Source organism: Eufriesea mexicana, unplaced genomic scaffold (assembly GCF_001483705.2).
Source record: "Eufriesea mexicana isolate 0111107269 unplaced genomic scaffold, ASM148370v2 scaffold385, whole genome shotgun sequence".
NCBI classification, from domain to species: Eukaryota; Metazoa; Arthropoda; class Insecta; order Hymenoptera; family Apidae; genus Eufriesea; species Eufriesea mexicana.
The window spans coordinates 326,208-342,409 of record NW_016908568.1 but is presented as its reverse complement, the minus strand read 5'-3'; the positions used below and the strand labels follow the sequence as shown (position 1 = coordinate 342,409).

Sequence of the window (16,202 nt, the reverse complement as noted above, 5' to 3'; positions counted from 1 at the left end):
CACGACGCGTGAAATACGTATTCTCTCTCTCTTCTCGCGTTCGGGTTTTTCGCGTTTTCCTTTCCTATGGCATTCCTCTGACGCGCGACCACCTTCTTCCGCGAACAAGGAAACTCGAGGAAACGAACGGTAATTTTCCGCGTTAGGTGAAACGCGCACGCGCGTCGATAAACGATCCCGGACATAGTCGGCGACCGTGAGGACCGAACGTCGATAGGCTTTTCGGGCGTGAACGACGAAACGATACTCGCGAAGAACGGAGCAGCGAACGCGCGGCGTACGCGCGGTGTACGCGCGGTTACGCGCGCGAACGAGGAGCCGAGCCGGAAGAAGAGAGCCGGCACGGACGCACGGACGCACGGACGCACGAACGCACGGACACCCGGACGGAGTGGCCGCCGGTGAAAGAGAGAAAGAGAGAGAGAGGGTCGTGGAAACCCTTATGCGGGCCAGCTGATCGGACGACGCACGTGTACGCGGCGCGTACGTGTACGTGTAGTACGTTCGTGCCGGCTGGGGAGCTGCGTATACGGCTGCCAAGTGCGTTTCGTTAACGACGCACGAGTACCGGGCCATTTAAATTTAGCCTGCCTCTTCTCCCTGCCCACCTCACCCGAATCTTCCCCCAGGCCTCGCTTCCACTTGGCCCCGGAATTGCCCGCATCCCTCCACGACTCTCTGCGGTTTTTCGTGGCTCGCGGCCCGCTCCCGAACAACCATCGCTTCCTATCGATCTCTCTCGACTCGTCTCCTCGTCGATCGCTGCCTCGAATCCGTTCGTGTGTCGGATAATCACGCGCCTGCGTTATCAAACGACTGCTCGTCTCGAGCTTCTTCCGGTTCGCCGAATCGATCGGTCGATTCGAATTTACGAAAAACGAAACGACGCGAAATCCGTTTTCGATTCGACCGACGAAACGCGGTTATGGTCGCGAGCGGGTTTTTGACCGCAGCGCGTCGCTGAATTCGCGGAGAGGTGTGCGGCAGCGAAGCGTGCCCTATAGCGGTTGACCGGTTGCCTCGCGAGGACGGGAATAGAATCGCAACCGGCGGGTACACGGGGTGTGCTCGCGTTCCGTGGATAGCGAGTTTTTTTTCTTTTTCGAGCGATGCCTAGCGTCCCTAACGCGTTAACGAGCACCGTTCGACGCGTACCAGATTTCGTCCGGATTTAGATATGGCGTAAAAGCTGTTCCACCAGAAAGACGGAGAGAGAGAGAGAGAGAGAGAGAGAGAGAGAGAGAGAGAGAATCGCAAAAGTCGCTCTTTTCTCAAAAAATCGAACTCGATTTCGATGGGTCGTAGGTGATTCGTGGAAGGAACAGGCGTTCGGTAGACGTGTCAACCGTACCACGCAGGATCCAGCTCGAAATTTCCCGACAACGCGAGATACTTTGTTCTCGCGTAGCGATAAGAGCTCGTAACGCCGTAACGTTTGCCACGTACTCGAGAAAAAGCCGACAAAGATAAGAAGGGCAAATACTTCCGCGGTGTCGCGGAGACGCGGGGTCAGAGATCGGGCAAAGCTCGAGCGCGATCGTTGGCGTAAATCGTTAGGTTCCACCGTGTCGTTCTTACAGAAATACTCTCCTACGATCGCGTCTGATAGTCTCGTTCCGTTTGTCGTCTATCGTCTATCGTCCTTCGTTAGGTTCCACCGTGTCGTTCTTACAGAAATACTCTCCTACGATCGCGTCTGATAGTCTCGCTCCGTTTGTCGTCTATCGTCTATCGTCTATCGTCTATCGTCTACCGTATACCGTCTCTTCCGCGTCCACTTCGGCGACCAAAGTCGCTCGCATGGTGCAGAACGCGGATCACGCATTGTCCGCGTGTAACGGAGCTAAATGGGTTAATATGCACATCCGTATCGTGGCTCGCGTTATGTCACCGATGCCGGTCTAATTGAATAGGCCGAGCTGTACCGGGTGACTCGGGATTCGTCGAAAAGCGTTGCATCCGCGCGCGTTCTTTGCCCGGGGAAAAGGTTGAACGGTTGCGCGTGTCGGAAAGAATCGGTGAAAAAATAATCGGTCTTCGGATGGAAGGAGTGTGCGACTTTGCTCGCGTTTCGTCTAGTAGCACGGTGGGGAAGAATAAGGTCGCTTTCGGTTGTCCGTGCGATACGAGGCCAAAGCAGTCCAGCGTGGTTCAAATAAAATCGTTATCTAACACTTTCACCGAGTAGAACGACGACGAAACGGCAACGATTCGAGATCGCGTCGCGAGACGCGTCCAACTCGCATTCCGAGCCGAACCGTCGCGTCGCCACGATGCATCGGGTTATTACCGATGCGAATACTTTTTCCTCTCTCTCTCTCTCTTTCTCTCTCTCTCTCTCTCTCTCTCTCTCTCTCTCTCTCTCTCTCTCTCTCTCTCGCGCGAGTCCAGACGAAGCGAGAATCCGAGCGAGATCTCGTCACGCGCGTCGTGCTCGAGCTACGTAGAAATAGAGGAGGCGATACGTAACGCGTGGCCGACCTTCGTTGCGCCGTACCGTTGCGATTAGCGGTAGACTCGCGTCCAGCAAAACCCAACGAATCGCCGTGTTTTCGAAGGAAAATGGCAAAGGAAACTCCGGACGAGGCGTCGTACCTGTCGCGGATTTGCCGAATCGATTCGACGATTCTCCGATCCTCCGGGACTTATGTAAAACGTCACGGCAATTTCGACGCGCGATTCGGAAAGCTTCGTACAATCGGGTGTTCGCATCCGGTGCAGTATGATGTCGCAATACGTTGCATCGTCGTGTCTGTCACGAGCGGTAACGGGAAACGGGCGTCGAGTGGCCGTTAACAGGCCCGATTTTTCGATAATTTCGTTTCTGTCCGAACCACTCGACTACGAGAGAGGAAAGACGGACTCGCGTACGCGTATCGAAATCGATTCGCTCGAGGCGAAGCGAATCGCGCGTGGGAGAGAATGCGAACCGTCATCGTTCGTTTCTGCGAGCGCTGCAATGGTCCGAGAAGTGACGGAAAGCAAAGGCGATTTTTCCGTTTCACGCGAACGTATAAAACGGCAGCGAAGAGTAACGATTGGGAAATGGTGCGATTTTCGTTAGGCAAACGTCCAACGACCGCTTAAACGCGGGTCTAGTTTCAGCGAAACGGATGAGCCAGAGGAAACGCGAAAGGTCGATGCACGTTTAAACTTTTGCTTCCCTGACACGGTACGGATACCGCTATTCGGTCCAAGTTGCAGGACAGCCGCGAGCTCCGACAGCCTACTACTACTCCGTGGCGTAAGGTAGCCTTGGAATTATCCGTCGCTTCGAACCGTCCGTTCCAACGGATACGTATATACACGCGTATGACACGATCGTTTTATAGCTATACGCGTAAACGTGGCGAAAACCGTGGATGGTCCGGACGAAAAAGGCTACCGGAATCGATTCTCTCGAACGGAGCTGTGGCCGTCCGGAAAGGATAGAAACGGAACGAGTGCGCGAGGCGATCGAAGGTCGTGCCATTGGCACTCGAGGTCGTTCGAAGGTCACAGGGGTCGTCGAGGTCGTGTGGCAATGACTGCAAAGGCGATGGCGAGAAAAGAGACGGGATATCGGCGAGGTAGTCTCGAGGTGGATGGAAAAGTTTGAAAAACGACGCGTGCGTTTCGATGGACCGCGTAGCCGCGCGCGCTTCTCCAAAGCGATCGGTTAGCTCCGATGATCGCGTAGTCGCGCCACCGCCGTCGCCGTCGCGAACTTTCGCGTTTCGCGTTTCGCGTTTGATTTCGCGCGGGCGACCCAACGCTACCGGCCGAAACCGGTTTGCCCTACGAGTTAACGTCCGGTGGCATCAACTACCGAGCTTTTGGCTCGAACCCGACGTACGCGACGAGCGCTTTTTTCGCCGGTACGCTTTTCTTGGCCGCGCAACGAACCGAAAACGGCAACGAGCAACGGACGCGTAGTGGAAAAAGTCGAGGCTAAAACCTCCTCTTTTGTTCGCGCGATAGGTGTCATTCGGTGATCGGAGCACGCGTCGACGTTCGAGATTCGAGGAAGCAAAGATTTTCAGTCGTTTGGAATCGCGAAGGAGAAAGCGTCGAGAAATTTTATCGGATCGACGTGTCGCGAGACGAAACGTAGTAGCAGTAGTAGCCGGCAGTGGTAGCAGCAGCAGCAGTAGTAGCAGTGGCTTGGCAAAAAGTCAAACCGCGCGGTGGTTTCTCGTGGCGGGTTTTCGCGGAAAGGAAAAGCGGAGAAGTAAGGCGTGGATCGGAAGGATTTGGAATCGGTTCGAGATGCACGATAAACGAGTAGAATCGGCGTTGGACTAGGACGGAAAGACGAGGGATAGGCATCGGAGGAAAGAGAGAGGGCTCCGCACTGACGCATCGGCGCATCGGTGCACCGGTGCACCGGCGCCGCGGCGCAGCGTAGGAACGAGGAGATTATCGTAGCACGGCGACGACTGTGGCAACAGGGAAGTGTCGCTCGCGCAACGACCGTCCCGAATATACGCTCGTAGTGGATATTTTCGATTCGAGCCGATTGCACAACTCTCTCGGCTCGGCAAGCACGCGCGTGCTTCTCCGCGTACAGCGGTTATTCAACGACCGCGTATACGTGCTTCGACTAGTCTCGCTTCTGCGTCGTAATTAACGTCTCTCTGTTCTTTAGTTCTCGTCCACTTCTCCTCGCGTTTAAATTACCGTTGACTATAAATTACCGCTCGTTCGAACAACCTTGAATCGAAAGGTCTAGTCGATAGTGCACGCGGAGTTGCCACGTACTTGCTCGTGCACGCGCATACCGCGGCGCCGCGTCCGAGCGAACTCGCGATTCCAGACGGAAACGCGAGATCGCGAACGATACGGGCGGAAAGCGTGGAAAGGACGACGGCGCGGTAGGTCGATCGGCTGGCGAAATCTGTCTGCGCGGGCGCGCGGGCGGGCGCGCGTGCGCGCAACGAGGACGCGGTCGAAAGAAACGATCGAGCGCGCATGCGCACCCGCGTACCCGCGCACCCGCGCCGCTCTCGAAACGGTCCGCAAGAATTGGGTAACGTGGTCGCTTTTTATCTTATTTGTTAAGCGCGTCGTTTGCGTAGCGACGTAAAGTCAAAGTCCGCGGTCGCTATTATTACCTACTCCGTCGAGCTCGCCGTATTTTACCACCGTTTCCTCCTTTTTCTCCCTTTCCCGCCTCTACGCCATTCTCTACTTCACTTTTCTCCTTCTTTTTCTTCTTTCCCTCGCTTTCCTACTCGCTATCGCCAAGCGATTACGCAAGAGCGTTCGCGCGACAACGGAACGAAGACGAGAACGAAGAGCTTCGATCCTCGGACTCGAGATCCGCCGCTCCTCCGAGATCGCGCAGCCGATACCTTGGACGGGACCGAATGGAAAATTTTTCCTCGAAAATTCGCTCGACGAGAAGCGATAGAATCGGCCAAGCCGAGTTTAACCGTTGTCGATAAGTGTGTACAGAGAAGGGTGGTAGGATCGGCGACGTTTCCTTGTTCGGTTTATACCGTCGGTGGTTAACGGTTACCGGTGGTCGCGTTCCCGATAAGCCAGCTAACACGCAGACTTTTTCCATATGGCGAAACCGCGTTTGATCCACGTGTCCGGCAACGGGCTTTCGTGTCGCTACTTACGACACTGTGCAACGTGATCTCCGAGAACCGCACGCGAGCTGTTCGTTTTCTTTTCCTTTACCTTTACATCCTCGCGATATAATATCTCGACTCGTAACCTCACGCGCGCGTCTAGCGTTACCGCGCGTGGATGCACGGCCAACGCGTTCATACGCGTAAGATACCACCGTTCGAGCGAAGATCGAACGCGCGCCGACCGCGACGTTATATACGACCCGCGATAATAAACCTCGGTCGAGGCACGCGGAAGCGCGATTCGCGCCACGTCGGTCACCACCACCGCCGCCACCACCGTCGCTATCGCCGTCGCTATCGCCACCACCAACCCTCGTACGATTTCCGGATCGATCGACCGATCGAGCTACGCCATTTCTTTCGCCGTCAAACGCTACGATTCTCATCGAAACCTTTTTCTTTTCTCTGTTTCAGGATACATGAACTGCAATGCCAGCACGCTGCAATCGCTCGCGCAACTACACGGTGAGTGAAAACTGCCAGTTCGTACCTATTTCTTTCCTCTCGACTCGTTCTTTCGTTTCTCGAACGTGTTTCGCGGTACCGGCTGATACTCGTTGCCGCGGTACGTCGCGCTACGCCACGCCGCCGCAGCAAGATTCCCCGGAAGAGAGAGAGAGAGAGAGAGAGAAGAGCCGAGGAGCACGCTCAATTAAAATTTACGTTTGCGCAACGCGTTTGCAACAGACCTGTACGCTTTTCTGACGGCAATGGAGGAAACGCGCGAGGCCCTCCTCCGCGGAGCTCGCTTCGTCTGCTCTTCGTTTCGTCGCGATAAAGGAAAGAGAGTAAAGGAAAAATGGAGACGAGATGCACGCGAACGCGATGATCGGATTGTCGCGTGGTCGAAAAACTTTCGGACTCGAGTCGTATTCGTCGCGTCGGTTTACCGGCGAACCGGCACGGACTGAAATTACGCGAGCGTGTACGGAATCGAGCGCGTGACAGACACGCATCGAGTCCGGCGCTGATGGGACGATTCTCTGCGTGGAATCTCGAAGCGTGAAACACGAGTGCATACGCGAGAACCGATTTGTAACGCGTCGATTTCGAGCATAGATGGTAATCGAAAGCCCGTTGGCGATAAAGGAGCCAGGGACGAACATGGAAGAATAGCTTATCGGAACGTCGCGTGGTTATCGCCGACGTTAACGAGCCATTTCTCGTCCGATACGCGTCCGCGAGCCTCTCCGATCTTTACGCGGTCTGCAACGCCCCTTTGCGAAAAGGCACTCGCGGTCCGATCGATATACACCGCTTTCACCCGACCACGAGCGGCTAAACGTCAGCCATGCTCCATCGATCTATTCCTTTTCGTAAGCTCTGGAAAACCGATAAATATGCACCGAAGGCTCGAGAGGTCAAGGCAAACTCCACGGTGCGCATATTCAACGGTCGGGGATACCGCGTGGATCACTACTACTACCGAAACGTTACGCGACTCGTCCACGGTACATGGACGCGCACACGAGCGCGTTCCCTTGTCGGAATCGTGTCGTTTCGATCGTTCTCGTGTAAACGATTGATCGTAAAACTTTAATAAACCTCGAGTTCACCGAGATATTTCGTTCGTCCGCCTGAATGGAACGACAAAGTCGGCCGCTACTTCTCGGTTTCTTTTCTAGTCTTCTCGCTTGTACGAGATGCATAGAATGCAACGGGGAACGGAGCAGTCGGTCGGCTGTTATCCGGCATGTCTATAGCGCGTAAGCGGGAAAAATTGCTCCTCTCTCGTAGTACATGCGATATTTGGACGGCGAACGTTGGCTCGCGCATACGCGCGTATAGGTTTCAATCGCGAAGCGTGTCCGATACTCGATATTTTCACCTGCGAAACGTTAGTCGTCGCGATGAAACGCATCGAAGCCAAGGCGTAAGATTTTCCTTGTCCTACATTCCTGGTATCCTTGGCAAAGTTTCGCGTCGTTGACGTTCTTCGTTCGCAGGATAAACCTGCTCGCTCGCCACCCGATCGTGTTCCAACGGCGACGCTTCTTTTGCGTCGCGGTTTCACTTCGACAAACTATACATACACGTATATACACACGTAAACTTTCGTCTGGCGCGGTACGCGTTACTCGCTATTGGCAAGGTTCCCGATTATCCGCTCGAACGGAGGCTCGGCACCCCCGTTGCTCTCAAGAAACCACCGCGAACGAGCCGTTTCTCCGATGACGGTAAAAGCGATTCCTCGGTCGATTAAAACGAACGATTATCGCGGGGAAGTTTATCGCGGAGCGACGCAATTAGAGGTAATTACCGGGGAGTCGTATTCGCGTCGCGCGAATCACGCGACACCAATCACGCGAGCTACTTTTACCCGAGAGAATAGGGCCGCGACGAGTGGTTGCGACGCGTAACGCGATCGCGCGCCGCACCGCGTCGTCGCTGCGAGAGCGGACACGTGTCCATGCTTCTCTCTCTTTCTCTCTTTCTCTCTTTCTCTCTTTCTCGATTTTTCCTGCATTACTCGGCGAATCGCGATCGAGGCGCATCGTCGGCTAAAGGAGAATCTCCTCGGCGCGACGGTTCAAAGTCGACGCCGCGTTCTGTACGCGAATCGATCCACGATTCGAGTTTAAGCACGATCGCTGTCGCGAATCACCGACGCGAGACGAGCAGAAGGAGGGAGAGGGAGAGAGAAAAAGAGAGATCGGAGAGACCTGTTTTCGAGACCTGCCTTAACGCGTCGCGAGACGCGTATAGTATCGAGATCACTTTCGCGTTCGAGAAACGGAAGCAAAGTTTAACGACGCGTCGCGGAAAGGTATATCTCGAGTGCGAAGATTTCTAAAGTTTTACTTGCAAAAGACCGTGGCCGCGCGGAGGGTACGAAACGCGAAACGAAATGGTTTTCCAGGGAAATAAGGTAAACTGTGAGATATTCCGTTGGTCGAAACGTATGCTCCTCTAATCGAATTCGAGACGCGTAAGTAGCCTGTTGGGAGTACGGCGAGACGTGCGGCAGTTTCGCTTGCTCGAGACTTTGGAAAGGTCAAGAGTGCAGCAGACGTTCCGCGCGTTCCCTTTCTTTGTCGGATCGTACGCGGGTACGATTCGCCGTGTCCCGATCTCTATCGTATCGCGCTCGAAATCCTATCGTCCCAGGTATCGTCGTCGTTTGCGCGCGTTTATAGATACCTCTTGCGACGATAAAACGGAGAAGCGAGTAACGAAACGCGTACCTGCGAGGAAAGTCGATTCGTACCGCGGATATTCGAGACGAGAACAAGACGCGCGAGTTCTCGTGCTCTCCGATCTTTCTATGCGAGCACGCCGTGGATAGACGACGTTTCTATCTACCCCGAGTAATTTCCCAACCAGGGTCCACCCCCTCTGCGCGTCTCTGTCGTTCCTTCTCTCCTCGGGCTGGGTGGTTAGATCGCGGTCTAAGGGGTTGACGAACGACTGCCGAGCGAAAGGAAGGCGTGGGGTGGAGGGTGAAGAAGCGGCGCGGCAGAGTAGCGGAGAGGCAGAGAGAGACGACGACGACGACGACGACGACGACTCGTCGAGGTCGTCGGAACGAAAATGCGAGAGAGGGCTGTCGTAAAGCTACTGGAGCTCTCGAGACACGCGCTCGTTAATTCGCGGGATTTTCTAAGTCGTTAATAAGCACATAATTACAAATTTTTATAAGTCGCGCTCGCAAACGGAAGCGTCGAAAAAGAAAAAAAAGAGTGGCGGAGGGGTTAGGGGTCGGTAAGGGATGAAACGGAGAGAGCCGGGAAACGGATGAAGGTGGGAACGGGAAGAGAGGCTCGGCGGGGAGAAGAAGGTGGGAGGAGGCAGGCTAGACAGTCGAGAGACCGCGAAAAGAGAGGTGGCGAAAACGTGGCGCCCCTAGTAACGTTTTAATTGCTGCTTTCTCCCCGATTACCGTTGTCGCCGGCACACCGCAGCGCTCGTTGCGCGCTCGTTGCGCTTCTCGCCTTCGTTGCGCTCCATGCGCCTCGTCCTCGCGTCATTCTCGCTTCTACCCGTTCTCCTCCGGTCGGTTCCATCTCTCTGACCTCTTTCGATATCGATTAACGCGTCTCTTCGTTCCGATTCGATTCGACCCAAGGTGTCGCGCGAATACGCGCGAATACGCGCGTCTTGGATGGACGAGGGAACGGGACCGCTCGAGGAAACCTAATCTACCTAGTCGCGTTTTCTTCCTCTGCCCTTCCGATCTTCCAAGCGAATTAGACGCGGTAACTTTCGTTTCTTCTTTCTCCTTTTCGCGAAAAATCTGTCGTTGCAAAAGGAAGCTACGCGGAAATTCGACGAGCGACGTTTTCGAAGGAACAAACGTTCCGAAATCGACAAAGTTCGTATCGAAATGGAAAATCATGCTGGCAGAGGGGAACTCGATTTATCTCGTAAACGTGCCTAGATAACGGGACATTTGCATACTATCGGTAAAAACTCGCTCGGCCAACTGTCCAAATTCGTCAGCCACTACGCGCGTCGAAGCAAATGGATCGTTAATACTCGGTGAATCATTGCGTTCGTTTTTCGCCTGTCGTCGCCGAGGAGAATGAAACGGACGGAACCGATTGTCCGCGACACGTCGACGTTCCGTGTTCGCGCGATTCGTGCGCGAAATCCTCGCGAGCTTTCCGATTTGTTTATTCGTAGAAATCGCGTCGCCATACCCGAGTCTTTATCAGCTGTCGCGCACTGACGCGTCGCGACGTCCAGCTATTCGAACGATAACTCGATAACTCGTGGCTCTACGATCGCGTGAATCACGCGTTCCGCGAGCTCTCGCTCGCGTTCCAATGGCCGCGCATCGTCGCGAGAAAAGTAAAAGGACAAGGTGAGAAGAAACGGAAGGAACGCGTTATCGGTATCGGCGTAGATGCGCGAACATGGGAAAAGCACGGGAAAAGCACGGGAAAAGCGAGAGGAGCTGGCTTAGAGTAGGATGGGGGTGGAGCGAAGAGGTAGCAGTGGCGGTGATGGCGGTGGTGGCGACTATAAAAGGTTATTCACCTCGGCTAGCTTTCGCGCGCACCCGTTGCTTTTCACCGCGTTTCCGCGAATACGGGTCGTTTCGTTAGACGCGAAACGAAACGATTGATCGCGTTTCGCGACGTTGGTCGTCCAGTCGATGCGTCGATCCCGAGTTTGGCTAGCACGCGGAAAGCTAACGACTGGGTAATGCGCGTCGCGTTCGCTTCGCTCGGCATAATTTCCACGATACACCCGCGATCACGGATATAGAACGTTGTGTACAGCCCGGTTACCTGCTAAGGTATCAGCGTGGTGTGTCCAAAGGGTGACGAATGGAAGGGAGAAGGAGAAGGGTGAAACGCAGGGCGGGCACAGGGGGCAGCGCTACCTGTAATATTGATCCGTAGAACCCCCTAACGTCGGCGGGGTGCGTTAGAGGGATGTTCTCTATAACTGTCGCCGTACGAGCAAACGAAAACATCGCGTTTCGTCCGGCTTCTATTCCTCGCAGCCACCGCGATTCGCCTTTCTTCTTTTTTCTTCCTCGTTTTACCCGCTTTCTCCCTACCTTCTTCCGTTTCGTTTCATTTCGTTTCATTTCGTTTCGCTTCGTTTCTAGACGCTATGTCCCGAAAAGTATGTAAAAACGAATCGCCTCTGCCTGGTAGAAAGGGATAGTAGAGAGTCGTAGGTCGTAGCGATGGTTAGGTTGCACGCGTTTCTGCGCGCGTATTCCATTTTCTTTCCGTCGATGCGCGCTTTCTTACGCCGCGCGTTTACAAACTCTGGAGAGACGCATAGCGAGTGGCACGCATCGGCGATTCACCGTGTCTAACAGTCTTATTGTTTTCAAATGAATCGTCGTAAATTATTCGAATTACCGTGAAATCTTTGCCAGGCTTTTTCGTGTCACGCATACGAGTGAAAATCGCGCATTTTCCCGCACGAAAAAAGAATCTCCTCGCGTTCGCTTCTCTTCTGCCGTTTCTCCGTTGCTACTCTACGTCCGATCGATATCCAAACGATCATCGGACAGAGTTGACGCGTAACGAGAATTTCGGTGAAAAGGCACGAGATACGTACGTACGTACGTACGTACGTATGTACGTACGTATGTACGTATATACGCGAACAAAGACGAGGGTGTAAGCGTAAGCGCGAGCGCAGGCCTTCGTTGGTAATAAGGCTGCGATTATCCGCGCAGATTATTCTACGTCGAACCGGTCGGCAGCGTTGCCCCCCTTCGATCTCGAACCCTCGCGACTCGTGTTTCGTGTCTCGTGTCTCGTGTCTCGTGTCTCGTGTCTCGTATCTAAAGTTTATACCCGTATCGCGATCACGCATGCACCGATTTATCCGCGTTAGCTAGCTCGAGTTGGGTTGCAGAGGACCAGAGAAAAAGAGAGCGAGAGGGAGCCTACCGAATCGCGGTTAAAGCAGCTTCCACCTGTCGCGACAGGTCGGTCCGTATACCGCTACTCTTTCTTCTATCCACTGCTCCCGTCTCGAAACTCGATCGACTTCTCACCCTCGACGCGTAACGAAATACGTAGCCCGGAACGCGTCCGTTTAATCCTCGATTAATCCACGATTAAAGGCTGCTCCTCGATTCGACCATACGCCGATACGCCGTCGCGTGGATGCGTCCACGCGCCGACGCGGTTTTAACGAATTTCCACAGTTCGTTGAATAACGCGACGGCGGTTCCGTGGAACACGCGTAAGTCCGGAAGAAGGATCGCGGGCGAGATTCGGAAACGATAAAAAGTCCGTGAGAAGGATAGAAGGGAAAGGAAGATGAAAGCGGTCGAAACGGAAATGGGAAAGGAAACGGGAAAGCGAAGGGGAAAGCGAAGGGGAAAGCGAGCGGAAACGTCTCGGCCCTTTGCTTGCACAGGATCGATGTTTGCTCCGAGTTTCGCGATAAACCTCTGTTTAGAAATAACGATAACCGTCGTATTCCGGCATTTACGTAACTTTCGTTAACGCGTTAGGTATTTTATTGGGAAGAACGGTGGAAAGGAAAGGGACCACGTCCCCAGTGCTCCCCTAACTCGCGTGACATCGTTCCGCGATTTGCAGGGCAGGCGAGCGTATCGCGGCCGTGACTCGATCGCCCTCGAAAGCTCTTCGAGAACGAAACGTTCTACCCCCTGCGATCAAACCGGCTGTCAGAGTTAGCGGATGATTAACGAGGAATCGAGAGAAGCGGAGTCACGAGGAAGCACGACTCGCGCGACTTAAAATCTTTTAATCGATACACTGCGCTCACGCGCGCGCGCGTCAGTCGTGCCTGGTTACGCGACGAAACGTCATTGCCACGAGCATCCTATGCTGCAGATACACCGATCGAATTTTCCTTTATCGATTCCCGCGATATCGGAAACGAGCAATCTGCTCGAAGGAGAACCGTGTAAACCGCTTTTCCGATTCCCGTTGTCTTTCTCGTCGAGTCGCAACGCATCTACCCGAGCATCGACCCGACCTATATACGTATCGCGCTGTGTAAAAGTAAAAAGGAAAAAAAAAAAGAGAAAAGATAAAAAAAGAAAGAAAGAGAGTCGGGAGTAGACGGACGCGCGAGCACGTTTTGTCTACGACGAAGCAAAACGAATTTGCGGCTGTATCTCGGTAAAATTTCCGCGTTTGCGTTACCGCGTTGATTAATGGAAGATTAGATAGCGAGGTAAGAACCGATAGGCGTTGGAGACCTATTCGCGGAGCTGACCGGAGGTAATCGATAATGCGCGAAACTGCGGGAACTGACGGGTAAAATGGAGGAGAAGGTGGGCGAGGTAACGCGATGGCCACGATGGCCACGATGGCCACGATGGCCACGATGCGTGCCCGGTTCTGTCGTCGCGGAGAATCGTTTCGATTCTGTTCCAAGACCCGATTCCTCGAACGGAAGACGATCGGTGGACGCCTTTGCAGGTTGGCGATTGCCCGGACGCGAAGACGACATCGGCCGACCACGCGACCATGCACCAACCAACTCTATCGATTTCGCCGACAAACGTGAAAAACAGTCGAAGATGGAACAATAAAACTCGATTGTTCCGCTCGGTTGCTCGTACGCTTTGTCCATTTTACGTTTTCTCTTCGCTGACAGCAAGAAAGCAGCGACTTCGTGACTCGTTTGCGTTCGTTATCTGAAAGGAAGATTCGGCGCCAAGCATGGCGACGTTCGTTAGAAGAGCTAGATTCCCGGTCAGAAGAAGATACAGTGAGTTTTCGTCGGATCCGATCGAGACGAATCGCGAAATTACGCCGCGGCATCGGCCTCGATTTCTCCTAACCGTTTCGTTTCGCCGCGCCGTGTCGCGTCGATGCGCCGATATTCGTCCAGTCGCTACCAACTGCTACTTCTCGGCTTTGTCCTACTCCAGCTCACCACGAACGCCCATATTCCGCGTTATTTCACGTTTTTAACGCGAGGGCAACGCGACGCGACGCGACGCGACGATCCATTTTCCAAGCAAAAAGGACTCACCGAGGTCGACGAGTTACGTAAAAAGCTCCACGACTACCGCTTTCTCGGGATCGTAAAATGGCGATGACGTAACGCGACGTCCGCGCGTCCGGTGATACGCGAAACGAAAAGTCGGGAGAGAGAAAGAGAGAGAGAGAGAGAGAGAGAGAGAGAGAGAGAGAGAGAGAGAGAGAAGAATCCGGAAATAAAAGTGGCAGAGGCTGGAGATAAGAGGGATAATGGACGTAGCGTGTATGGTTACAGGCAAATCACCGTTCTTCCCAAGTCTGGAGGACCAGAGCGGCACACTGCTAGAGGATCCTAACGCGGCGAGTCAATTGGACGGCGTCGGGGTCGGCGTCGGAGTCGGTGTCGGTGTCGGAGTCGGTGTCGGTGTCGGTGTCGGCGTAGGCGTCGGTGTCGGAGTCGGCGTCGGTAGCGGCATAACCGGCTCTCAGACCGCGCCGCTTTCGTCCCCGAGTCGGAGCAGTCCTCACAGTCAAGGTAGCGAAACGGGAGAACGTTTCTCTAGGAAAGTGTTCGTCGGTGGTCTGCCACCGGACATCGACGAAGGTGAGTATAAACGCCTTTCCACGTACCGCTCCTCGCTCCATTTCTTTCTCCAACGCGCGGCATTCGCTCGAAATTTATACCGTTGTTTGTCGTTTTCTCGTTACAGAGGAAATCAAAGCCAGTTTCCGTCGTTTCGGATCGTTGGTCGTCGATTGGCCCCACAAAGCGGAGAGCAAATCCTACTTTCCACCAAAGGGCTACGCTTTCTTGCTTTTCCAGGTAATCGAGAAACTCGCGACCGTCGCTCGCTCCGTGTCGTTGTATATTCCTCGTCTATGCCTGCCTACCGTTATGCCAGCGCGTATACGCGTCGCTGCTACTATCGCGGATACGCACGCGAGTCGGAGCCGGTCGGACGGTGGATCGCGCGTCGATCACGCGTCGATGGCGCGTGGAAAACGCTAACATCCACCGGTTCTCTTTCATTCCAGGACGAAGCATCCGTGCAACAGTTGATCGACGCGTGCATCCAAGACGAGGAAAAATTGTACCTATGCGTGAGTTCGCCAACGACCAAAGACAAACCGGTGCAAATTCGACCGTGGCGACTGAGCGACGCGGATTACGTGCTGGACGCTTCGATGCCGTTGGACCCACGAAAGACGGTGTTCGTCGGTGGTGTGCCGCGACCATTGAAAGCCGTTGAGCTGGCGATGATCATGGATCGGCTTTACGGAGGCGTGTGTTACGCCGGTATCGATACCGATCCCGAGCTCAAGTATCCAAAGGGAGCCGGTAGGGTCGCTTTCAGCAATCAGCAAAGCTATATAGCTGCCATATCGGCCAGATTCGTTCAGTTGCAGCACGGCGACATAGACAAAAGAGTAAGTGTATCTCGCCACGTTCCCGATACCTCTTAATCTTTGCCTCTCGTTTTACCTGCGTAATTTCTCCTCTTCTTTTCCGTCTAGGTCGAAGTTAAACCGTACGTTCTGGACGATCAGATGTGCGACGAGTGTCAGGGACAACGTTGCGGAGGCAAATTTGCGCCGTTCTTCTGCGCGAATGTTACCTGCCTACAGGTAAGCAGCGTGTTTTACCCATCGCGCTGTGCGCGTTCTCCTTTCTCCGTTGTTGCTGTCGTCATCGTCGTCGTCGTCGTTGTTCTCCTCGTTCACGTCGCGTGTTTCGGCTTTGGCCACGAGAGTATCACGGAGAAAGCGAAAACCGGCGTAGCGCGGATGTAACGCAAAAATGAAAACAACGCCTCGAAACGCCCGTTCTCATTTGTCGTTGTTCCAGTACTATTGCGAGCACTGTTGGGCGACGATTCACTCGCGGCCAGGTCGAGAGTTCCACAAGCCGTTGGTGAAAGAGGGTGCAGATCGACCTCGAGCCGTGCCGTACCGCTGGTGTTAACCCCAGCTGCGTTGTCCCTAATTATCTCGCAACCCTAGCTAATTAACTACCACTTCTACGTACCAACTCCTCCTCCCCCTACAAGAACCTCCTACCGCCCGCCGCCACCTACCCAGCCATTCATTCAAGCTCCCCGGCCCGTCCGACACTCCGTCTCACCCTTGCTCGCATACCTATACCTGCCTCCAGACACAGCCCGAAACCGTTATTACCGCTACTATCCACTGATCGTCGGTA

The 16,202-nt window shown here is 54.2% G+C and overlaps 1 protein-coding gene across 1 annotated transcript in view; it reads left to right on the top strand.

Annotated features, from left to right (window-relative positions):
• The window catches only part of orb2 (cytoplasmic polyadenylation element-binding protein orb2), a 41,722-nt gene extending 25,743 nt beyond the window's left edge, over positions 1 to 15,979 (top strand). The window contains exons 3-8 of the mRNA XM_017896796.1: positions 6,036 to 6,086; positions 14,298 to 14,606; positions 14,713 to 14,825; positions 15,038 to 15,430; positions 15,518 to 15,628; positions 15,849 to 15,979. Coding sequence (XP_017752285.1) covers positions 6,036 to 6,086; positions 14,298 to 14,606; positions 14,713 to 14,825; positions 15,038 to 15,430; positions 15,518 to 15,628; positions 15,849 to 15,965 — 1,094 coding nt within the window. The 3' untranslated portion in view covers positions 15,966 to 15,979. The remainder of the gene's footprint in view (positions 1 to 6,035; positions 6,087 to 14,297; positions 14,607 to 14,712; positions 14,826 to 15,037; positions 15,431 to 15,517; positions 15,629 to 15,848) is intronic.
• The last annotated feature ends 223 nt before the right edge of the window (positions 15,980 to 16,202 follow it).